This window comes from Xenopus laevis, chromosome 9_10L, assembly GCF_017654675.1.
Source record: "Xenopus laevis strain J_2021 chromosome 9_10L, Xenopus_laevis_v10.1, whole genome shotgun sequence".
In the NCBI taxonomy this organism is placed as follows: Eukaryota; Metazoa; Chordata; class Amphibia; order Anura; family Pipidae; genus Xenopus; species Xenopus laevis.
The window spans coordinates 119,897,942-119,923,611 of NC_054387.1; the positions used below are offsets into that span (position 1 = coordinate 119,897,942).

Sequence of the window (25,670 nt, forward strand, 5' to 3'; positions counted from 1 at the left end):
CTTAAAGTATGGAGATCCAAATGACAGAAAGATCCCTTATCTGGAAAACCCCAGGTCCTCAGCATTTTGACAACAGGTCCCATACCTGCCTAGAGGCAGGATCAGGGTGCTGTATCTGTTGTGTTTTATCTTTATTACACATTTGGGCAGTTATACGGTCAAGCGCCATTATGGGACCCTCACAGAATGCAAATAGTGGGGCCCCAGGGCCAGAGCTGGATGAGAGAGACCCTGGGGAGATTGGAAATGTTGGCCACTTGTCTTCGAGGAGGTTTCCTAAATCAGGGACTTCCAATTTACAGCAACCCCACTGTAGTTGTACTAACCAGCCATCCTGTAACTCCCAGCATCCTGTAACTCCCAGCATCCTGTAACTCCCAGCCATCCTGTAACTCCCAGCATCCGCTAACTCCCAGCCATCCTGTAACTCCCATCCATTCTGTAAGTTCCAAGTCCACTAACTCCCAGCCATCCTGTAACTCCCATCATCTGCTAACTCCCAGCTATCCTGTTACTCCCAGCATCCACTAACTCCCAGCCATCCTGTAACTCGCAGCATCCGCTTAACTCGCAGCATCCACTTTCTCCCAGCCATCCCTGTAACTCCGAGCCGTCCTGTAACTCTTGGCCTCTGCTAATTCCCAGCCATCCTGTAACTCCCAGTGACCGCTAACTTCCAGCATCCATCCTGTAACTCCAAGCATTCACTAACTCCCAGCCACCCTGTAACTCCCAGCATCCACTAACTCCCAGCCATCCTGTAACTTCCAGCATCCGCTAACTTCCAGCATCCACTAACTCCCAGCATCCGCTAACTCCCAACCTTCGTGTAACTCACAGCATCCCCTTAGTCCTAGCCATCCTGTAACTCCCAGCATATGCTAACTCCCAGCCATCCGCTAACTCCCTGCCATCCTGTAACTCCCAGCCATCCTGTAACTCCCAGCAGCCGCTAACTCCCAGCCATCCTGTATCTTCCAGTGTCCACTAACTCCAAGCAATCCTGTAACTCCCAGCCATCCTGTAACTCCCAGGATTCACTAACTCCCAGCCATCTTGTAACTCCCAGCACCCAGTGTAGAGACTTGAAGCACAATGACAGATGGAGGGTTGTCAGTGTATATTTAGAATTTGTAGCCCCTAAATATATCTCCTGCCCACTAATGGCCGCTATGAACTTCCTGGGGCCCTGCTTTTTTTACACTGATGGATTCCTGAGATTCCTATAGGGGCTCCTCGTTGTACCCGGTAATGGAAACCTCGGCCCCTGCCTGTAACCCCTTTGTTCCCATTTTGGCCCACGTACGGCCCCCGCCTGTATCCACTGAGGTGTGTTTTACATCCCAACACTCACATACAAACACACCGTCATACTGTCCCGCATCTGGACTTAGTGACAAAACAAGCGTTTTTATACGGGGAGGGCGGAGCTTAATAGGAACATGGATCTGATTGGGGAACCGGCATGAAGAAAAAGTGTGGTGGACTGAGGAGACGTTAGTGTGAGGGCTGCACAGATTTAACCGTGATCGTACTCGCTCTCCAGATTTCCCACAACTACTCAGAGCTTTGCAGTTATTTACTCAGTCTCAGTGGGACGCAGCGAAACATTTGCAGATGGGTTGTGACATTTGGCCAGAAGACCCTCCCACACCTTTACTCAATTGGCTCCCTGTCTCTTAGCAACTGGACGCTGCACCACTTCCACCAAATAGTGGTGGTTGGGCAATGGGCAATGGTATTAGTGGCAGGTGCTAATGTAACTGTAGGTGGGGCAGGAACAGAGTGGAGTCTCTTGTATCTCTGGCCTTGGGGCCTCATTATTTGTATGGTATGTTATAGCGAAGAGAGACTCCCAGATGCAGCATCTGTTTTAGGATAAGGGAAATGAGCTGTTTGCCCAGTCCGGCAGCATCTGGTGGGCCCCTGGGGAGGGGGGGAGGGATACATAGAAGTACTAAAGACTGTATATTAAGTACAAGTTGTAAGATATTTTCAGTATAAGGATGACATGATGAGTTGTAGTTCAACACTTGCTAAAGGGTCACAGACTGGAAATACCTGATTTGGTTCAATTCTCCCCTTTGATTCCTGCATATGATCCGCTGTATTCTAACTTAGACCCTAAATGAGTGGTTGGTGAGATTTTGGGGGCAGAGTCTGTAAGGAAGCTGCAGAGGCTGTAAGGAAGCTGCACATGGTCTGGGCAACCCAAAATACATCTTTTATACAGTGAGTGAGACAAGTAATAAGGACCCCTTCTCCTGGTTGGCAATTTGGGGAGGGCCCCTGATTCCATGTAAGGTTTATACAATTGTAGAAGTGTGAGTGTGGGCTGAACCATTATCCAGTCCTGTTTGCATGAAGACTTGGCTTTCAGATTCAACAGATATTGGCTTACTCTGATTGTTACCCGAAAGCAGATGATTCTTATTGTTTGGAGGGGTGGAGGAGGTAGAAAGACTTTTATTTAAGGATAACCAAATATTTTTGCCTCATTTAGGAGGTGGACCCAATATGAAATGTTCAAGAACTTCTGAAAAGGACGTTGGATCAAACAGCTCAGCAGATACGGTATCATATCACTTATTACTTTAACGTGTATATTACAGCAGGTTTCATTTTAACATGGGGCAACTCTCATCGTAATTATCCCTATTGTGTTAATTTAGGGATGCACCAAATCCAGATTCACTTCGGTATTCAGCTAGAATTCTGCCTATCTCAGCAGGATTCGGATTCATCCACATCCTTAAAATCATGTGACTTTTTGTCACAAAACAAGGAAGTAGAACATTTTTTAGCCACACCTTCTCTTTTCCACTTAACGTTCCTGATTTGCATATGCAAATTAGGATTTGGTTCTTTATTGGTCATATCTTCCATGAAGGATTCAGGTGTTTGATTGAATCCAAAATAGTCGATTTGGTGCATTTCTAGTACAATTTTATAATTACTGTTACTTTTGCTCTTGTTTAGGCTCCAATATTCTAATTCCACTCTCTGTTACTTCCTGGTTACTAGGGTAAGTGTGTGTATGGATATGGATATACAGTATACGTATATATATATCACCAAAAATAACCGCACTCCAAGGATTTCTTAAGTGAAATATCAGGATTGAATTTTATTTCAAAGTTTCGGCTCCATCACTTGTGCCGTCTTTAGGAAGACGGGCCGAGTGATGGAGGCGAAATTTTGAAATAAAATGTATGTTAATGTATGTATTATGGTTTTGACCAGTGCCCAGGCAGTTGCTGTTTTTTGGTTAAGAGTGCACTTACAGGACTAGATATATATACACACACACACACACACACATATAATGAATTTTGTGGTCACAGCCTCATTTTACCCCCTGTTTAATGGTTTTAAAAATGAGTGGTGAGCACAACTTTCCCTTGTTTGTTATAATTTATACAGAAGCAGTGGCCAGCTCTATGTTGTAGCTCCAACCCTTTCCAGCAGTTGTCCAACTGGTGGCCAATAAAAGGGCAACTAAGTTTGGGAGTTGTAACCTTGAAGGCAGCATGTAGGTTGCAGGTAAAACTTAGTCCCTGTGTAAAATAACCAATTTTATGCCCGGATTTGTGGCAACGCCAAAAAGGCCAGGGCCTAGGGCAGCAAAATTTCAGGGGCGACTTGTTGCCCAACCCCATCCTAAGGAGCACTGGGGACTCAAAGCTCCCCAGTGCTCTTACCCAGGACGATGGACTTATAATTTGTGCATAAACCACACTAGTTAATGTCACAATCATTCCAGATAAATGAAAGCAGAACATTGATTGTTTGTTAAAAAAAAGTATATTATAAAATTAAATACAGAAAGATATTTTTTACATTAAAGGATGGTGAAAATGTAATTCACTGGTCTATCCACTACATTAACTTCTTGCAGGTCATGTCTGGATAATATTTCATTTTCCATAGTTCAACGCTGTGCCAAGTGCTGTAGGCAAGAAGGGGCATCAGGGATACTATTCCATTCAGTTGTGTCTGTTCCTTGTTTTGACTCTGTGTGACTCTTGATGTGATTTCTATATCCATTGGAATAGTCACAGTATCCAACTTGTATCCCTTCTACTGGCCAGTTCAGCAGCAAGTTTTGTTCTTCTTGCTTGCACTGGGCCCATGCCTCATATAAATTAGTCAATAATTATCTTATGGCTGCTTGTCATTGTCATTTTCTTGGCACATTTTTGGCACAATGCACTGCCCATGGCAATAGTCAGTCATGAGGCCTATCTGGATATCAGCCTTTTCTTTTCAGCAGCTGAGAACTGGGCCATTTTTGTGCCACTGCCTTATATTCTGGCAAAACAGTTGTTAGCAGCATATTAGCCAAGGACAAAGTCTCTATAATATTCCCAAAGTGACTCTATTGGTCCAATCTCATTCTCTTGTTTGGAGGACTATCGTCAGGCTCTTGGATCTTTATAAACTCTCCTCCACATTCGCGCTTGTGCCCCTTGGAATACGGAGTCCTGTCCATTACCCGTCTGACTACTTGTGCACAGGGGCCATTGCATCTCCAACTGTGGCGCTTCAGTGACTCGTATTCATCATAGAAATCATGATCGATCTATAAAATAACCAGAGAAATATCACGAAACCTGAAACTGGGGATTCAGCAGGTAGAATATAATTGTACAATCACACATGATTAGGGCTGGAGAGCCAGTGGTTACATGTAACAATATGGAGGACTCTGTGGCCTTTTAGGAATATTTCTGCCTTTCATCCTGCCTGTGGGTGCCATTGATTAATGTACATGGTGTCTAGTGATGTGTGGGTCGGTATTTCTCCAACCCACACCCGCCCTCCCACCACCCACGCCGGCCCGAGCCCAACTTCCGGGTTCCTTTTATAGACCCGCCCCGCCGATTGCATCACAAAAGGGGTGGAACGAGCAGGTGCAGCGTCTATAAAAGAAGAACCCGGAAGCCGGCATTTGACGGTGACCACCCGCGAAGAAGAGTGTGAGGTCGGGTCATAGCTGCCCGACCCGCGGGTATCGGGCGAGCTGCACATCACTAATGGTGTCATCATTTTAAAGGGATTGTTCACCTTTCAGAAACTTTTTTCAGTTCAATTTTTTCAGATTGTTCCCCAGAAATAAAGACTTTCTTTCAATCACTTTCCATTTTTTACAGTTTTTCCAAAATCAAAGTTGAATGTTGGTGTCTCTGGTGTTTGAGTCTGGCGGCTCAGTAATTCAGGTGCAGATTCTGAACTGTTATAATTTTGCAACATTTAGAGGCACATTTATCAAGGGTCAAATTTCGAATTAATGCGAGTTGTTTTTTTTTAAACTCCTTTAAATTTGAATATACTCTGATATATAGGCCCCCTTTAATGTGGGCAGTACTGATTATTCAACTGAATATAACTCAGCAGTAAGGTAAAGTCCAATAACTATTTATTATAAACAAGCAGCAGAACAAGAGCTTTATAGGAATTTTGGGGCACTTTACCTTCGTCCAGAAGCAAAATGCTAAACTGAAATTTTTCTTTACCATCCTACTCCCAGCTGATGGAGAATTTCTCATGTAAAATACTTGTTTGGATTTTATCGGAATAATTTAATGTCTGAAAGCACTTACCGTAACATCTGCTCCACTTTCTCTATTGATACGCTTCATGTGATACTGAAATTCCGGCCCATGGTCTAAGATGCGGGTACCATTGATACGCTGGTAGTAGTGGATCATTTCATGCAGGAGCGTCTGTAGGGGGAGAAACAGCCCCAATATTACTTGTTCTGTCGTCATGTATAGAAAATACATCACATCTTTGTATGGAACTCTATTCACAGGCACAAATATATCTAATTCCCTAAGGGAATAACAGAAAGGGAAACATATTTGAGCGGTTCACATCTGTCTTTATTCTAAATTGTGAGTCTCCTCTACTAAACCATTTTGTGGCATCAGGTCAGGAGAAAAGGAATGAGAAACGTTGATCTTAAACATCAACTGACTTGTGCCATGGGGCTGCTGTGTCAGCAGGAGAACATTCCCATCATATAATATAGGGTTTCTTAACTGCTGTTTAATAGGACCCAGACTGAATCTGACATTCCACTTTGAGACCCAAAAATAAAGACAGAACTGGTTCCCTATCTCCTTTTAACTCTTATTGACTATTGTAGCAGGAGATGTCTGGAATTTGGCTCAGATACATGATCTAAAGCAACACAGAGTAATGACTGATCAGAGCTAACTGTAAGAATTCAATCCTGCATGTAGAGAAACGGACTGCTGACAGTTACTACAAAAAGACACAACAAAAAGACACAACTTACTTCCACTGTATCTTTCCTTGACCGTAAATCAAGGAGAGGCTTGTTCAGTCGAATGCTGCATCTTCTGCTGATAGCCTCATATTTGAAATATCCCGCATTTCTGAAAAAGAAAATCATGCAGATTTGAGAATAAACCCTATTTATATGTTACTGTACTTGTCTTGTTCCAGTCCCTGCCCTGTACAGCCAGTATGTAGGTACTTGTTGTGCCCTTGTTAGTAGATTTGCTTTGCAGAAGGCAGATAATGACAGACTAATGCATGGAGTGAGTGCATATGAGCATTTAACAGAAAACTAACAGCGCTCCAGCTCTTGCACATACATATCTCTACCTCCTGTGCATCTTACCAGGCTAGTAAAGTTGGGGTGTGAAGCTGTATAGTAGTGACAGTGATACAGATTGTCCCCCAAGGTCTATAAACAACAAAGCACATTCGTTTCTGACTTACAAGCTTAACCTGTTGCTCCATTTAAGGTCAATTGGAGGCAACTGTCCACGAAAGAACTTCCTATTATATTCATGGAATAGGGCGTGGATATCAGGTTTGGGGTCCAGCACCTCCCAATATGGATCGACAACAGACAGACGTTCAAGATCTGGTTGAGTCACCCCAAGATCCGCATCAGTCGGACAAGCCACAGAAGGATTCTCACGAGTCTGAGAATTGATTGAAGAGTTTTCAGAAGGTTCATGAGTCGTACAAATATCAGGAGAATGTATTTCCGAAATCTGCTCCGAGGAGCCATTCGGCGAAGAAAAAAATACACCCATCTCCCTCAACTTGTGCTCTCTCTACTCTCTACTCTATACTAACTGGATAAAGTTGGTTTTTCTCATTATGATGTCAGATCAAGTCACATTACATTCTGTGCATGCTGGAGGTGCCTCACTGTGATGTCATACAACTGCTCACTCCAGCAACCTGTCGCTCTTAAACGGAAACATTTCACTTTTAAAGGCCAAATTCGCTATTTATTGATGCAGCTATAATGGGCAAATAATTACCAGACTTAAAATACCTTGGTGTTACATATACCTGTGTATGTAAATGTGGCACTACTTTGCAACTTCTGCTATTGCACTAGCATTTTGAGAAATTCCTGCATTAAATGAAAAGATTTGGGGAAATGGCACTGTGTTTTAAAACCTTGTTGTCTTTTAGCAAATGATTAGCAATTTTTAAAGTCAAATGTTTTGGAACATTCTTTTTTTTCCAACCCTCAATTTGAAATATTTGTCCCATCAGTAGGTTCATGGGCCTGACCAATCAGACGCTAGCATTTGAAGCTATTTTTTTTCTTTTTTGGTATAGGTATATGTAAGGGATGAGGCAGAAAATGATTTGCCAATATTAAGACTTACATCTAATTGAGTCTTCTGTTATTTACTTGGTTTCCCAGCAGCTTCATAAACAAGTGCATTAAAGGGGAGGAACTTATTAATGAATGAACTGATGTGTAGGAGGGGGCTATCCAGAACATTATTTGGGATTTCTTATAACCGGTAGCACATGAGGATCTTACCAGTGAGCTTATGTTATTGGTAGGAAATAGATCTTCCTCTAATCCAAACACTAGAATTGGACTTTTTGTAACCACCTGCACAACTATATAAAAAATCTTGTATATCGATATTTAGGGCAGATTTACTTAAGGTTCAGTTGTATTTATGCTGAAAAATTTGAGTTTTAAGGTTATTTTTATTCAAAATTAAAATTTTCGGTTAAAAATAAAAAACTCAACTTTTTCATTGTCTTGAGATCTACTGATCACCAGCTAAAGGTCTACTGGTGTAGAGACTGATATTCTGAGACAACTTGCGTTTGGTTTTCATTTTTTATTCTTTGTGATTTTTGAGCTATTTAGCTTTTTATTCAGCAGGTGTCCAGTTTGAAATATTCCAAGGCCCAAATGACCCTAGCAAACATCCACAGATTTGAATAAGAGACTGGAATATTAATATGAGAGGCCTGAATAGAACGATGAGTAGTAAAAGTAGCAATGACAATACATCTGTAGCCTTACAGAGAATTTGTTATTAGATGGGGGTCAGTGACCGTGCCAATTAGAAAGCTGGAAAGAGTCAGAAGAAGAAGGCAAATAATTGAAAATATATAATAAATAAAAGTTAACTTAAAGGTGAACACCCCTTTAACAGTTCCATTAGTGACAAATGGGCTCAACGACACTTTTATTTTCAGTGGCAAAGACTTAGACTCGCAGATGCACTCATCCAAGCAATTCTCATGAAACACAATAGAGACCTAATTCCAAGTTTTTTGTTGCCTATCTCAGCATATAGAGGTCAAAGTATGAGTCTTTCATGGACCATTTAAAGCAAAGGTGCCTACATTGCGATCAAGTCAAGTACATCAGAACAACACACCATTTATTTCCAGAAACAGATCCAGTACATGAGCATCTTGAGGGCAACTCCATTGTAGTCTGCATGTATTGTGGTTGTTCCCATTCTCTTCCTGTTCCATTCCTGGGTTTAACTGAAGGATAGGGGGGTTCCTTTAGTTATCAGAATAGGGCTACTGACGAGCAGGGTCGTACTGGGGGGCCCGGGGCCTACTGGGGCTGATGTCACAGGGCCCCCCTCCTGGCAGTCCCGGGCCCCCTCCTGAACACCAGCCCCCTGCCTACCTTCTCAAATGCGCTGTGTGCCGAAGATGCGCAGAATATGCACCGCAGCTCTCTTTTCTGTGGGAGCAGGTCTGGGCTGGCAGGGGCCCCACTGGGTTTTTTTCCTGGTGTCCCGCTGGCCCAGTCCGACCCTGCTGATGAGTCATTAAAGGGGAACTCCTCAAAAACATAACCTTTTTGAAAAGTAAACATAATTTCAAGCAACTTTGCAGTATACATCAATTAAAATACATGCAGATTTTTCATGATTTATAATAATTTGGAACAGTTCCCTAAGCCTAGCTCCCTGCTCTCTTGCTGATCAGTCTGACTACTTTGCTGAGCTGGCTGACTACTGTTACTTTGTATCAACAGCCATCTGTCCTCAGCCTGCATCCTCCAAACCCCACAATTCCCTGCACACGTGATTTCAATAAGGAAAGGAAGATCCGAGTACAATGCATTGTGGGTTATGTAGTTCCTGCATGTTGTCTGTAAGCTGTGGAGAAGTTGTTACAATTTGTAACATCAGTGTTTAGTCCCTCCTTCCCTGCCAGGATTTCAAATGATGCAGAAAGAGAAGAACTGTTACACAGCTGGATTTCAGCACAGAAAATGGCATTTATTAATACTTTTTGAAGAAACAGGTAACGGTGATGGATATATTAGGGTTTTCTGTGTTATGTGGCCTCTATCAAATTTTGGTTTAGAAGCCGGAGTTCCCCTTTAATGATATGAATATGGCAGATGTCTACTGGCAGCAGATCAGAACTTCTGCTTAATTAGCCTGCCTAACATTTACATGTAATAACCTTATTCCTTCATTACTGCTTAATTATATTGATCAGCTAAATGAGTCGGTGCCTTTTATTGACCTTGTCCCCGGGTTTTAATTGTAATGATTCGTTATGCAACACTGTTTACATCTGAGCAAAGAAAAGATAATAGTTGGCCGAGTAATGAGCATCTATTAAATACAATTCCATTTGCATCTGGGGTGGATTCTGAAAATTCTGAATTTCTTGAGATTCAAGCCAAGTTTCAAGATTATGTGAATGGTGCTGTGACATATTTTGGGGTCCCAAATTAAATCAGGGAGGCACCGAATCCACTATTTTGGATTTAGCCGAACCTCTGAATCCTTTGTAAAAGATACGGTAGATTCTGAATCCTAATTTGCATATGCAAATTGAGGGTAGTATGTCTACTAGAAAATCATGTAAACATTAAATAACCCCAATTATATCTTAATTTGGATCAAGTACAAGATACAAGTTTAATTATTACAGGGAAAAAGGAAATCATTTTTAAAAATGTGGATTTAGATAAAATAGAGTCTATGGGAGGCAGCCTTTCCGTAATTCGGATCCTATACCTATTAGGCAAGTCTTGAAATTATTTTGTACAAGGGCAGGAATTATATTATTCTCAAATGCCCTCTTTCTCTTGCAGGCAGAATTGTGATGCTAATGAAGCACTGGAGATGAACTATTCGTATAAGGTGGAAGCCTATGAGTTTGGCGACAAATGTGGAAGAAATAACAATCAAAGCACTGACATCCAGTTTCACCTCAACTCCTCTAAATACGAAGACAAGTAAGTGACTGGACGAAGGCTGGAGTGACTGGATGTCTAACATAATAACCAGAACACTACTTCCTGCTTTTCAATTTTCTTGGTTTCCATTGATTGGTTACTCCCTGGTAACCAATCAAAAACTCAGTGGCGTAACTACTGGCGGAGCAGGGGGTGCGATTGGGCCAGGGACTTCTTCATAATTCCAAGCGGTTCTGGGCGTACGGAGGGGGGCCTGGCTGCATGTCCCGTGCCAGGGCCTGCCCCCCTCTAGTTACGTTACTGCAAGAACTTGAGGAGGAACCACATGGGTCATATCTGTTGCTTTTGAATCTGAGCTGAATGCAGAGGATCAATTGCAAACTCACTGATCAGTTATGTCCCATGTTATAGAATGGCCAATTCTAAGCAACTTTTCAGTTGGTCTTCATTATTTATTGTTTACAGTTCTTGAATTTTTTGCCTTCCAGCTTTCAAATGGGCGTTACTGACCCCATCTATAAAACAAATGCTCTGAAAGACTACACATTTATTGTTATTGCTACTTTTTATTACTCTTGTTTCTGTTGAGGCCCTCTCCTAATCATATATCAGTCTCTTATTCAAATCAATGCATGGTTGCTAAAGTAATTAGGACCCTAGCAACCAGATTGCTGAAATTGCAAACCAGAGAGCTGCTGAATAAAAAGCTAAATAACTCAAAAGTAATCAAAAATGCAAACCAATTGCAAATTGTCTCAGAATATCAATCTCTACATCATACTAACAGTTAACTTGAAGGTGAACAATCCCTTTAAATTTGCTGACTAACTCGGAGTTAGAGAGCTGAAAAGCAGGAAGTAGTGTTCTGTTATACATTTTTGCCTAACTATTTTATATTGTATACTATAGGGAACAGCAGAAATGGGAGGGGGGGTCACTGACCCCATCTAAAAAAACAAATGCTCTGTAAGGCTACAGATTTGGTATTGCTACTATTTATTACATATTTCTATTCAGGCCTCTCTTATTGCAGTCTCTCATTCAAATCAGTGCATTGTTGCTAGGGGTATTTGAACCCTGGCTACCGGATTACTGAAAGTGCAATCTAGAGAGCCGCTGAATAAAAAGCTAAATAACTCCACAAAAACAACAGATAATAAAAAATGAAAACCAATTGCAAATTGTCTCAGAATATCACTCTCTACATCATACTAAAAGTTAAATGTATTTGTCAACATGGTACTTGAAACTAAGGCCTGTAGCACAAGGAGAATTTATTTATATGGCAGAATTGTGACATACAGATACTCAGTGTCAGACTGGCCCAACCTGGATACCAGGACAACTCCCGGGGTCAGTGGCCCCTCGTGCTGCTAAACATTTGGCCTATTTTAAGGCCATTCCCTATTTCTATGAGAAAAAAATGAGGCTATATAGAATAATAATATAGACTAATAGTATGTAAAGAAAAGAGACTAGGGGGCAAATTTACTGAAGGGCGAAGTGACTAACACCAGCGAAGGAGATAGACTCTAGCGGTACTTCACTCCCTAACGCCTTGCGAAGTTGCACTCTGGTAAATGGACGTAACTAACCAAATTCACTAAGATGCGGATTTTACTGAACGTTACCTTTTGCGCCAGATTTGCCCTCCCAAAAAACGCTGGTGTCTTTTCCTTTTTTCAGGGTGAGAGGCTGCAAAAGAGCCTACAACATATGGCACATAAACTATACACTGGGCTCATGTGTAGGGCAATATAACAACTCTATTTTATTTTATTAAGGTTTCACGGGCTTGTGTAGTGTAATGTATTTGCTGCAACATATACGTCGATTGTACTTTAACTTCCCGCCGTATGCAAATTAGGCAACGATAGCGCATCTTCGCTTTGCTTGGCGCAGTAATGCTAGCACAACTTCACCAGCGTTTGGCGACCTGGACGCAACTTTGGATTTTAGTGAATTAGCGTTGTCCTGGCGAATCTACGCCTGCCAAAGTGTTGCGCTGTTAGCAGAGCCGACGCTGGCGAATTTTCGGAGGTTAGTGAATTTGCCCCTAAGAGAATAGAGGTTGAGTGAGGAGATTAAGAATAATAGTACAGAGAGTGGGTCTCGTTTTTGTGTGGGTCCCTGGTGTCCCAGTCCAACACTGCAGATACATGATACATTTAGGTGGTTAGATATCAAAGGTCGAATTTTAGAGTTTTCTAACTTCGAATGAACTCACAACTCGAATGCTTTATAATTTAAGAAAAAAATCAAAAAAACTCAAATTGATCAAGTGTTCGGCGAAAAAAAAACTGGAATCACTTACATTTATTGAGTTTTCGGGCAAAACACAAAGCTCAAACATCATAAAGGCTAGTAACATCTTCAACTGGTTCAGGGGACCTCGACCATTGACTCCTGTGTGACCTCCACAGGTTTTAGATGGTGTATTTTTGGATTCGAGGTATTTCCCTGGTTGGGGTATAATAAATCTCCAAAAATTCTATTTTTTTTTAACTCTAAAAATTCAAGGTTTTTTTCATGGGAAACACAACTCGAACCTTGATAAATCTACTCTTAGCACAGAGTGAGCCATGAATGTCAGGTTCCCTGGTGGACCCTCAAGGGCCCAGTCAAATACTGTTTGAATTTAAAATAAGAAATGGACAAAATGCCTTAGGCTTTGCATTTGTTCAATTCTGCTGCACTGATATCTTTGTTTTCCCGGTTTCGATCGACTAGGTCTACATTAGGCCAAATTCGAATCATACGAATCGAAAGAATAGCAAATTTGATCGAATTCGATTAGAAATGTTTCCCAAAAAAAACTTTGATTTTTCAAAGTACACCAATTGACTCCAAATAGGTTCTAGGAAGTCACCCACAGGCTAAAATAGCAGGTTTTAGATGGTGAATGTTCGAAGTTGAATTTTTAAAGAGACAGTACATGATAAATTTCTTAATTCCAATTTTTTTCAAATTCAAATAGAATTTGGTCTATTCCCTAGTAGAAGTACACAAAAATTAGCTTGAATTTCAATTTTTTTTTCATTAGAAAATTCACCTCGACCTTTGATTAATCTGCCCCTTAGTATATTATAGAATGGTTAATTCCAAGCAACTTGTCAAATGGCCTTCTTTTTTTCTCTTTTTTTCTTATTTACCTTTTTCTTCTGACTCTTTCCAGCTTTAAAATCTAAAAAAAAAATATCACGAAACCTGAAATTGTTTTTGTTCTAAACCTGGTTCTTAAAGGAATACTGTCATGGGAAACATGTTTCTTTCAAAATGAATCAATTAATAGTGCTGCTCCAGCAGAATTCTGCACTGAAATCCATTTCTCAAAAGAGCAAACAGATTTTTATTTATATTCAATTTTGAAATCTGACATGGGGCTAGACATTTTGTCAGTTTGCCATGTGCCCCAGTTATGTGACTTGTGCCTGCACTTTAGGATGGCATTACATTCTGGCAGGCTGTTATTTCTCCTACTTAATGTAACTGAATCAGTCTCAGTGGGACTTGGCTTTTACTATTAAGTGCTGTTCTTAGATGTTCCAGGCAGCTGTTATCTTGTGTTAGGGAGCTGCTATTTGGTTACCTTCCCATTGTTCTGTTGTTAGGCTGCTGGGGGGGGTTGATATCACTCAAACTTGCAGTAGAGCAGTAAAGTTATTGAAGTTCGGGCAAGTTCGTTGTTGGGTCCCCACCATATCCAGAGGTTGTCCTGTTTTGTTGAAATTGCCCATTATTTGGGCCTCCCCTGTACCACTTGGGTCCCCTGCAGCCCCAGGGTTTAGTTCTTCTATAGTTCTGCCCCTGCTTACACTTTCTCCCAACTAAGCGATAATTTACCTTTACTAACGGCAAGACAATCCCATTGGGTTTGTTTGATGTTTAAATGTGTAACCCTTTCGACACCCTGTTGTCCGTGTTACACTCCACGTGTGGCGCTTACCTGATGACACGGGACAAACCTGAGCCACTCCGCAGTGGTATTGGGAGAGACTGGGTACCTGGTACTTACTGGTGCCTCCACCTAGTGGGATCCGGGAATGACCTACGGTTGGCCCCACTAGGAATACAGTAATAACACACACACTATTGGTTAAACTAAATAACAGTTTATATAAAATAAATGGGCACCTAATACATGCAGCCTCTCAGCTCTCTGGTCCCACCAGCAGCTCTCTTGCTTCCTTCTCTGTCCACCATGCGGCTCTCTATGCCAGGCTTTCTTCTTTTTCCAGTCTCTGTGACTTCCTTTTCCTGCCTGCCACTCCTTAGCTGCTGTGTCACTTCCTACTGCACTGAATAGCTGGTTGCTAGGTAACAGCCTTACAGGGATAAGTGCAATGATTTTGCACGGATTCCCTACAAATGTTTTACTTTTCTTTTCTTTTAAACAGACTTAAGGCCCCCCCATACACGGGCCGAAAAAAGCTGCCGACAGACTGAGTCATGTGTGGGGCCATCTGACAGGCTTCCACGATCGAAAGTCGGCCAATTCTTGATCTGGCAGGTTATAAAATCCCATTGGCAAATACTCAAGTAATGTCATATTTTATGAGTGTTTATTTTTTTGAAAATTTTCATAAATAAAAATTTGACCGCCCGTATCAGATCCATTCTCATCCGATTATTGGGCCCTAGGATCAGCCCGATATCGCCCACCTCGTTTGGCGACATTGATGAGCGGATCTCTACATCTATGGGCGCCTTAAAGTGCAGATCTATCAAGGGTCAAATTTAAGGGGCATATTTATCAAGGGTTGAATTTCAAATTGAAAAAAAATTCAAATTCAAAAGGACCAACCGAAATTCAGTTGAAGTTTTTTTTGGTCGAATAGGTCCGTTTTCGATCGAATAGGCCGAATTTTAATCGTACGAATCGAAGGAATAGCGCATTTGATCGAATTTGGTTCAATGTTTTTCCCACCAATTGACTCCAAATAAGTTCTAGGAGGTCACCCATAGGCTAAGAGTTCATGGGAGTTTGTAAAAACTCCCATAAACTCGAATTTCGAATAAAAAACGATCAGTTGAAATGTATCAAAAAAAATGAGAGTTTTTCAAACTCGGGTGAATGGGATCAACCCGCAAACTCGAAACGAATTTGATTCGAGTTTTTTTCTCTAAAAAAATAAATAAACCATGAAGGCTGCAAACAACTGCAAATTGATCCCAGTACGTCCCCCATAGGCTATAACAACAATTCGGCAGGTTTAAGGTGGCAAAGTCAAATTCGAATTCTTAAAGGGCCAGCACATGATAATTTAAAAAATCTAATTAGAATCTTTTTTTTTTTTTAAATTTGAATCAAATTTTAACTATTGCCTAGCCGAATTCTACTAAAAAAAAAACCTTGAAAATTTGAATTTAAAAATTCATATATTCACTTCAACCCTTGATAAATCTGCCCCTTAAAGTATGGAGATCCAAATGACAGAAAGATCCCTTATCTGGAAAACCCCAGGTCCTCAGCATTTTGACAACAGGTCCCATACCTGCCTAGAGGCAGGATCAGGATGCTGTATCTGTTGTGTTTTATCTTTATTACACATTTGGGCAGTTATACGGTCAAGCGCCATTATGGGACCCTCACAGAATGCAAATAGTGGGGCCCCAGGGCCAGAGCTGGATGAGAGAGACCCTGGGGAGAGTGGAAATGTTGGCCACTTGTCTTCGAGGAGGTTTCCTAAATCAGGGACTTCCAATTTACAGCAACCCCACTGTAGTTGTACTAACCAGCCATCCTGTAACTCCCAGCCATCCTGTAACTCCCAGCCATCCTGTAACTCCCAGCATCCGCTAACTCCCAGCCATCCTGTAACTCCCATCCATTCTGTAAGTTCCAAGTCCACTAACTCCCAGCCATCCTGTAACTCCCATCATCTGCTAACTCCCAGCTATCCTGTTACTCCCAGCATCCACTAACTCCCAGCCATCCTGTAACTCGCAGCATCCGCTAACTCGCAGCATCCACTTTCTCCCAGCCATCCTGTAACTCCGAGCCGTCCTGTAACTCTCGGCCTCTGCTAATTCCCAGCCATCCTGTAACTCCCAGTGACCGCTAACTTCCAGCATCCATCCTGTAACTCCAAGCATTCACTAACTCCCAGCCACCCTGTAACTCCCAGCATCCACTAACTCCCAGCCATCCTGTAACTTCCAGCATCCGCTAACTTCCAGCATCCACTAACTCCCAGCATCCGCTAACTCCCAACCTTCGTGTAACTCACAGCATCCCCTTAGTCCTAGCCATCCTGTAACTCCCAGCCATCCGCTAACTCCCAGCCATCCGCTAACTCCCTGCCATCCTGTAACTCCCAGCCATCCTGTAACTCCCAGCAGCCGCTAACTCCCAGCCATCCTGTATCTTCCAGTGTCCACTAACTCCAAGCAATCCTGTAACTCCCAGCCATCCTGTAACTCCCAGGATTCACTAACTCCCAGCCATCTTGTAACTCCCAGCACCCAGTGTAGAGACTTGAAGCACAATGGCAGATGGAGGGTTGTCAGTGTATATTTAGAATTTGTAGCCCCTAAATATATCTCCTGCCCACTAATGGCCGCTATGAACTTCCTGGGGCCCTGCTTTTTTTACACTGATGGATTCCTGAGATTCCTATAGGGGCTCCTCGTTGTACCCGGTAATGGAAACCTCGGCCCCTGCCTGTAACCCCTTTGTTCCCATTTTGGCCCACGTACGGCCCCCGCCTGTATCCACTGAGGTGTGTTTTACATCCCAACACTCACATACAAACACACCGTCATACTGTCCCGCATCTAGACTTAGTGACAAAACAAGCGTTTTTATACGGGGAGGGCGGAGCTTAATAGGAACATGGATCTGATTGGGGAACCGGCATGAAGAAAAAGTGTGGTGGACTGAGGAGACGTTAGTGTGAGGGGTGCACAGATTTAACCGTGATCGTACTCGCTCTCCAGATTTCCCACAACTACTCAGATCTTTGCAGTTATTTACTCAGTCTCAGTGGGACGCAGCGAAACATTTGTAGATGGGTTGTGACATTTGGCCAGAAGACCCTCCCACACCTTTACTCAATTGGCTCCCTGTCTCTTAGCAACTGGACGCTGCACCACTTCCACCCAATAGTGGTGGTTGGGCAATGGGCAATGGTATTAGTGGCAGGTGCTAATGTAACTGTAGGTGGAGCAGGAACAGAGTGGAGTCTCTTGTATCTCTGGCCTTGGGGCCTCATTATTTGTATGGTATGTTATAGCGAAGAGAGACTCCCAGATGCAGCATCTGTTTTAGGATAAGGGAAATGAGCTGTTTGCCCAGTCCGGCAGCATCTGGTGGGCCCCTGGGGAGGGGGGTGAGGGATACATAGAAGTACTAAAGACTGTATATTAAGTACAAGTTGTAAGATATTTTCAGTATAAGGATGACATGATGAGTTGTAGTTCAACACTTGCTAAGGGGTCCCAGGCTGGAAGTACCTGATTTGGGTAAACTCTCCCCTTTGATTCCTGCATAGGATCCGCTGTATTCTAACTTAGACCCTAAATGAGTGGTTGGTGAGATTTTGGGGGCAGAGTCTGTAAGGAAGCTGCAGAGGCTGTAAGGAAGCTGCACATGGTCTGGGCAACCCAAAATACATCTTTTATACAGTGAGTGAGACAAGTAATAAGGACCCCTTCTCCTGGTTGGCAATTTGGGGAGGGCCCCTGATTCCATGTAAGGTTTATACAAGTGTAGAAGTGTGAGTGTGGGCTGACCCATTATCCAGTCCTGTTTGCATGAAGACTTGGCTTTCAGATTCAACAGATATTGGCTTACTCTGATTGTTACCCGAAAGCAGATGATTCTTATTGTTTGGAGGGGTGGAGGAGGTAGAAAGACTTTTATTTAAGGATAACCAAATATTTTTGCCTCATTTAGGAGGTGGACCTGATCTGAAATGTTCAAGAACTTCTGAAAAGGACGTTGGATCAAACAGCTCAGCAGATACGGTATCATATCACTTATTACTTTAACGTGTATATTACAGCAGGTTTCATTTTAACATGGGGCAACTCTCATCGTAATTATCCCTATTGTGTTAATTTAGGGATGCACCAAATCCAGATTCACTTCGGTATTCAGCTAGAATTCTGCCTATCTCAGCAGGATTCGGATTCATCCACATCCTTAAAATCATGTGACTTTTTGTCACAAAACAAGGAAGTAGAACATTTTTTAGCCACACCTTCTCTTTTCCACTTAACGTTCCTGATTTGCATATGCAAATTAGGATTTGGTTCTTTATTGGTCATATCTTCCATGAAGGATTCAGGTGTTTGATTGAATCCAAAATAGTCGATTTGGTGCATTTCTAGTACAATTTTATAATTACTGTTACTTTTGCTCTTGTTTAGGCCCCAATATTCTAATTCCACTCTCTGTTACTTCCTGGTTACTAGGGTAAGTGTGTGTATGGATATGGATATACAGTATACGTATATATATATCACCAAAAATAACCGCACTCCAAGGATTTCTTAAGTGAAATATCAGGATTGAATTTTATTTCAAAGTTTCGGCTCCATCACTTGTGCCGTCTTTAGGAAGACGGGCCGAGTGATGGAGGCGAAATTTTGAAATAAAATGTATGTTAATTTATGTATTATGGTTTTGACCAGTGCCCAGGCAGTTGCTGTTTTTTGGTTAAGAGTGCACTTACAGGACTAGATATATATATATACACACACACACACACACACACACACACACACATATAATGAATTTTGTGGTCACAGCCTCATTGTACCCCCTGTTTAATGGTTTTAAAAATGAGTGGTGAGCACAACTTTCCCTTGTTTGTTATAATTTATACAGAAGCAGTGGCCAGCTCTATGTTGTAGCTCCAACCCTTTCCAGCAGTTGTCCAACTGGTGGCCAATAAAAGGGCAACTAAGTTTGGGAGTTGTAACCTTGAAGGCAGCATGTACTGTAGGTTGCAGGTAAAACTTAGTCCCTGTGTAAAATAACCAATTTTATGCCTGGATTTGTGGCAACGCCAAAAAGGCCAGGGCCTAGGGCAGCAAAATTTCAGGGGCGACTTGTTGCCCAACCCCATCCTAAGGAGCACTGGGGACTGAAAGCTCCCCAGTGCTCTTACCCAGGATGATGGACTTATAATTTGTGCATAAACCACACTAGTTAATGTCACAATCATTCCAGATAAATGAAAGCAGAACATTGATTGTTTGTTAAAAAAGTATATTGTAAAATTAAATACAGAAAGATATTTTTTACATTAAAGGATGGTGAAAATGTAATTCACTGATCTATCCGCTACATTAACTTCTCGCAGGTTATGTCTGGATAGTATTTCATTTTCCATAGTTCAACGCTGTGCCAAGTGCTGTAGGCAAGAAGGGGCATCAGGGATACTATTCCATTCAGTTGTGTCTGTTCCTTGTTTAGACTCTGTGTGACTCTTGATGTGATTTCTATATCCATTGGAATAGTCACAGTATCCAACTTGTATCCCTTCTACTGGCCAGTTCAGCAGCAAGTTTTGCTCTTCTTGCTTGCACTGGGCCCATGCCTCATATAAATTAGTCAATAATTATCTTATGGCTGCTTGTCATTGTCATTTTCTTGGCACATTTTTGGCACAATGCACTGCCCATGGCAATAGTCAGTCATGAGGCCTATCTGGATATCAGCCTTTTCTTTTCAGCAGCTGAGAACTGGGCCATTTTTGTGCCACTGCCTTATATTCTGGCAAAACAGTTGTTAGCAGCATATTAGCCAAGGACAAAGTCTCTATAATATTCCCAAAGTGACGTTATTGGTCCAATCTCATTCTCTTGTTTGGAGGACTATCGTCAGGCTCTTGGATCTTTATAAACTCTCCTCCACATTCGCGCTTGTGCCCCTTGGAATACGGAGTCCTGTCCATTACCCGTCTCACTACTTGTGCACAGGGGCCATTGCATCTCCAACTGTGGCGCTTCAGTGACTCGTATTCATCATAGAAATCATGATCGATCTATAAAATAACAAGAGAAATATTACGAAACCTGAAACTGGGGATTCAGCAGGTAGAATATAATCGTACAATCGCACATGATTAGGGCTGGAGAGCCAGTGGTTACATGTAACAATATGGAGGACTCTGTGGCCTTTTAGGAATATTTCTGCCTTTCATCCTGCCTGTGGGTGCCATTGATTAATGTACATGGTGTCTAGTGATGTGTGGGTCGGTATTTCTCCAACCCACACCCGCCCTCCCACCACCCACGCCGGCCCGAGCCCGACTTCCGGGTTCCTTTTATAGACCCGCCCCGCCGATTGCATCACAAAAGGGGTGGAGCGAGCAGGTGCAGCGTCTATAAAAGAAGAACCCGGAAGCCGGCATTTGACGGTGACCACCCGCGAAGAAGAGTGTGAGGTCGGGTCATAGCTGCCCGACCCGCGGGTATCGGGCGAGCTGCACATCACTAATGGTGTCATCATTTTAAAGGGATTGTTCACCTTTCAGAAACTTTTTTCAGTTAAATTTTTTCAGATTGTTCCCCAGAAATAAAGACTTTCTTTCAATCACTTTCCATTTTTTACAGTTTTTCCAAAATCAAAGTTGAATGTCCCTGTCTCTGATGTTTGAGTCTGGCGGCTCAGTAATTCAGGTGCAGATTCTGAACCGTTACGATTTTGCAACATTTAGAGGCACATTTATCAAGGGTCAAATTTCGAATTAATGCGAGTTGTTTTTTTCTAAACTCCTTTAAATTTGAATATACTCTGATATATAGGCCCCCTTTAATGTGGGCAGTACTGATCTAGATTATTCAACTGAATATAACTCAGCAGTAAGGTAAAGTCCAATAACTATTTATTATAAACAAGCAGCAGAACAAGAGCTTTATAGGAATTTTGGGGCACTTTACCTTCGTCCAGAAGCAAAATGCTAAACTGAAATTTTTCTTTACCATCCTACTCCCAGCTGATGGAGAATTTCTCATGTAAAATACTTGTTTGGATTTTATCGGAATGATTTAATGTCTGAAAACACTTACCGTAACATCTGCTCCACTTTCTCTATTGATACGCTCCATGTGATACTGAAATTCCGGCCCATGGTCTAAGATGCGGGTACCATTGATACGCTGGTAGTAGTGGATCATTTCATGCAGGAGCGTCTGTAGGGGGAGAAACAGCCCCAATATTACTTGTTCTGTCGTCATGTATAGAAAATACATCACATCTTTGTATGGAACTCTATTCACATGCACAAATATATCTAATTCCATAAGGGAATAACAGAAAGGGAAACATATTTGAGCGGTTCACATCTGTCTTTATTTTAAATTGTGAGTCTCCTCTACTAAACCATTTTGTGGCATCAGGTCAGGAGAAAAGGAATGAGAAACGTTGATCTTAAACATCAACTGACTTGTGCCATGGGGCTGCTGTGTCAGCAGGAGAACATTCCCATCATATAATATAGGGTTTCTTAACCTGCTGTTTAATAGGACCCAGACTGAATCTGACATTCCACTTTGAGACCCAAAAATAAAGACAGAATTGGTTCCCTATCTCCTTTTAACTCTTATTGACTATTGTAGCAGGAGATGTCTGGAATTTGGCTCAGATACATGATCTAAAGCAACACAGAGTAATGACTGATCAGAGCTAACTGTAAGAATTCAATCCTGCATGTAGAGAAACGGACTGCTGACAGTTACTACAAAAAGACACAACAAAAAGACACAACTTACTTCCACTGTATCTTTCCTTGACCGTAAATCAAGGAGAGGCTTGTTCAGTCGAATGCTGCATCTTCTGCTGATAGCCTCACATTTGAAATATCCAGCATTTCTGAAAAAGAAAATCATGCAGATTTGAGAATAAACACTATTTATATGTTACTGTACTTGTCTTGTTCCAGTCCCTGCCCTGTACAGCCAGTATGTAGGTACTTGTTGTGCCCTTGTTAGTAGATTTGCTTTGCAGAAGGCAGATAATGACAGACTAATGCATGGAGCGAGTGCATATGAGCATTTAACAGAAAACTAACAGCGCTCCAGCTCTTGCACATACATATCTCTACCTCCTGTGCATCTTACCAGGCTAGTAAAGTTGGGGTGTGAAGCTGTATAGTAGTGACCGTGATACAGATTGTCCCCCAAGGTCTATAAACAACAAAGCACATTCGTTTCTGACTTACAAGCTTAACCTGTTGCTCCATTTAAGGTCAATTGGAGGCAACTGTCCACGAAAGAACTTCCTATTATATTCATGGAATAGGGCGTGGATATCAGGTTTGGGGTCCAGCACCTCCCAATATGGATCGACAACAGACAGACGTTCAAGATCTGGTTGAGTCACCCCAAGATCCGCATCAGTCGGACAAGCCACAGAAGGATTCTCACGAGTCTGAGAATTGATTGAAGAGTTTTCAGAAGGTTCATGAGTCGTACAAATATCAGGAGAATGTATTTCCGAAATCTGCTCCGAGGAGCCATTCGGCGAAGAAAAAAATACACCCATCTCCCTCAACTTGTGCTCTCTCTACGCAGTTGCTTTACCAACTGGATAAAGTTGGTTTTTCTCATTATGATGTCACGTGAAGTCACATGACATTCTGTGCATGCTGGAGGTGCCTCACTGTGATGTCATACAACTGCTCACTCCAGCAACCTGTCGCTCTTAAACGGAAACATTTCACTTTTAAAGGCCAAATTCGCTATTTATTGATGCAGCTATAATGGGCAAATAATTACCAGACTTAAAATACCTTGGTGTTACATATACCTGTGTATGTAAATGTGGCACTACTTTGCAACTTCTGCTATTGCACTAGCATTTTGAGAAATTCCTGCATTAAATGAAAAGATTTGGGGAAATGGCAGTGTGTTTTAAAACCTTGTTGTCTTTTAGCAAATGATTAGCGATTTTTAAAGTCAAATGTTTTGGAACATTCTTTTTTTTCCAACCCTCAATTTGAAATATTTGTCCCATCAGTAGGTTCATGGGCCTGACCAATCAGACGCTAGCATTTGAAGCAATTTATTTTCTTTTTTGGTATAGGTATATGTAAGGGATGAGGCACAAAATGATTTGCCAATATTAAGAGTTACATCTAATTGAGTCTTCTGTTATTTACTTGGTTTCCCAAGCGTATTAATGAATGAACTGATGTGTAGGAGGGGGCTATCCAGAACATTATTTGGGATTTCTTATAACCGGTAGCACATGAGGATCTTACCAGTGAGCTTATGTTATTGGTAGGAAATAGATCTTCCTCTAATCCAAACACTAGAATTGGACTTTTTGTAACCACCTGCACAACTATATAAAAAATGTTGTATATCGATATTTTGGGGAAGATTTACTTAAGGTCCAGTTGTATTTATGCTGAAAAATTTGAGTTTTAAGGTTATTTTTATTCAAAATTTACATTTTCGGTTAAAAATAAAAAACTCAACTTTTTCATTGTCTTGAGATCTACTGATCACCAGTTAAAGGTCTACTGGTGTAGAGACTGATATTCTGAGACAACTTGCATTTGGTTTTCATTTTTTATTCTTTGTGATTTTTGAGTTATTTAGCTTTTTATTCAGCAGGTGTCCAGTTTGAAATTTTCTTGGGCCCAAATGACCCTAGCAAACATCCACAGATTTGAATAAGAAACTGGAATATAAATATGAGAGGCCTGAATAGAAAGATGAGTAGTAAAAAGTAGCAATGACAATACATTTGTAGCCTTACAGGGCATTTGTTATCAGATGGGGGTCAGTGACCCTGCCAATTAGAAAGCTGGAAAGAGTCAGAAGAAGAAGGCAAATAATTGAAAATATTTAATAAAATAATAAAAGTTAACTTAAAGGTGAACACCCCTTTAACAGTTCCAGTAGTGACACATGGGCTCAACGACACTTTTATTTTCAGTGGCAAAGACTTAGACTCTCTTAGATACTCTCATCCAAGCAATTCTTATGAAACACAATAGAGACCCAATTCCAAGTTTTGTGTTGCCTACCTCAGCAGATAGAGGTCAAAGTATGAGTCCTTCATGGACCATTTAAATCAAAGGTGCCTACATTGCGATCAAGTCAAGTACATCAGAACAGCAAACTATTTATTTCCAGAAATAGATCCAGTACATGAGCATCTTGAGGGCAACTCCATTGTAGTCTGCATGTATTGTGGTTGTTCCCATTCTCTTCCTGTTCCATTCCTGGGTTGTAGGGCTACAACTGAAAGATAGGGGGGTTCCTTTAGTAATCAGAATAGGGCTACTGACGAGCAGGGTCGTACTGGGCAGGGGCGCTCCACCAATGAGGCTAGTTGAGACACTCGCCTCAGGCGGCAGCGCCCCCCTGGTTGCCAGGGGCGGCAAAAATGCCGCTCCTGGTAACTAAGAGCCGAGTTTCCGGTTTTCAAACCGGAAATTCGGCTCTTCTAGTGCAGAGAGCGCTATTGCGCTCTCTGCACTAAGCGTCGTGGACCGCCCCTGCCCTCTCTGGCGCTATAAAGGTTAGTGCCGTGGGGAGGGGTGGGCGAAAGAAGGCCGCCTCAGGCGGCATTATAGCCAGAATCGCCCCTGGTACTGGGGGGCCCGGGCCTACTGGGGCCGATGTCACAGGGCCCCCCTCCTGAACACCAGCCCCCTGCCTACCTTCTCAAATGCGCCGTTTGCCGAAGATGCGCAGAATATGTACCGCAGCTCTCTTTTCTGGGGGAGCAGGTCTGAACTGGCAGGGGCCCACTGGGTTTTTTTCCTGATGTCCCGCTGGCCCAGTCCGACCCTGCTGATGAGTCATTAAAGGGGAACTCCTCAAAAACATAACCTTTTTGAAAAGTAAACATAATTTCAAGCAACGTTGCTGTATACATCAATTAAAATATATGCAGATTTTTCATGATTTATAATAATTTGGAACAGTTCCCTAAGCCTAGCCCTCTGCTCTCCTGCTGATCAGTCTGACTACTTTGCTGAGCTGGCTGACTACTGTTACTTTGTTTCATTAGCCATCTATCCTCAGCCTGCATCCTCCAAACCCCACAATTCCCTGCACACGTGATTTCAATGAGGAAAGGAAGATCCGAGTACAATGCATTGTGGGTTACGTAGTTTCTGCATGCTGTCTGTAAGCTGTGGAGAAATTGTTACAATTTGTAACATCAGTGTTTAGTCCCTCCTTCCCTGCCAGGATTTTAAATGATGCAGAA

At 42.0% G+C, this 25,670-nt stretch overlaps 2 protein-coding genes across 6 annotated transcripts in view; one reads left to right on the forward strand and one right to left on the reverse strand.

Annotated features, from left to right (window-relative positions):
• Positions 1-25,670, forward strand: part of LOC121398106 (tektin-4-like) — a 109,103-nt gene that overhangs the window by 15,069 nt on the left and 68,364 nt on the right. For 3 of the 5 annotated variants that reach the window (XR_005964107.1, XM_041576666.1, XM_041576665.1), the window contains exons 3-4: positions 10,385-10,528; positions 18,387-18,457. Coding sequence is in view for 2 of the 5 variants with exons in the window: in XM_041576666.1 (XP_041432600.1) it covers positions 10,385-10,528; positions 18,387-18,399 (157 nt within the window). In the remaining 3 variants the exon portion in view is untranslated. Of the gene's footprint in view, positions 1-2,503; positions 2,575-10,384; positions 10,529-12,488; positions 12,530-18,386; positions 18,458-25,670 lie in introns of those variants that run through there. The other 2 variants (XR_005964106.1, XM_041576667.1) reach the window with 2 other exon arrangements.
• On the reverse strand, positions 19,823-23,438 carry LOC121398102 (DNA-dependent metalloprotease SPRTN-like). Its single transcript, XM_041576660.1, has 3 exons — positions 22,214-23,438; positions 21,512-21,634; positions 19,823-20,484 (listed from the first exon to the last, which is right to left on the reverse strand). Exons 1-3 carry the CDS (start codon positions 22,328-22,330, stop codon positions 20,281-20,283), a joined length of 444 nt encoding a protein of 147 aa, XP_041432594.1. The 5' UTR covers positions 22,331-23,438; the 3' UTR covers positions 19,823-20,280.

Bases quoted from the DNA above. Each gene is read 5' to 3' on its own strand.
- LOC121398102 (XM_041576660.1), bottom strand. From the start codon at position 22,330: ATGATTTTCTTTTTCAGAAATGCTGGATATTTCAAATGTGAGGCTATC. The intron at 21,635-22,213 runs GTAAGTTGTGTC...CTCCCCCTACAG, and splicing joins CAAGGAAAGATACAGTGGAA to ACGCTCCTGCATGAAATGAT. The intron at 20,485-21,511 runs GTAAGTGTTTTC...GTTATTTTATAG, and splicing joins AAAGTGGAGCAGATGTTACG to ATCGATCATGATTTCTATGA.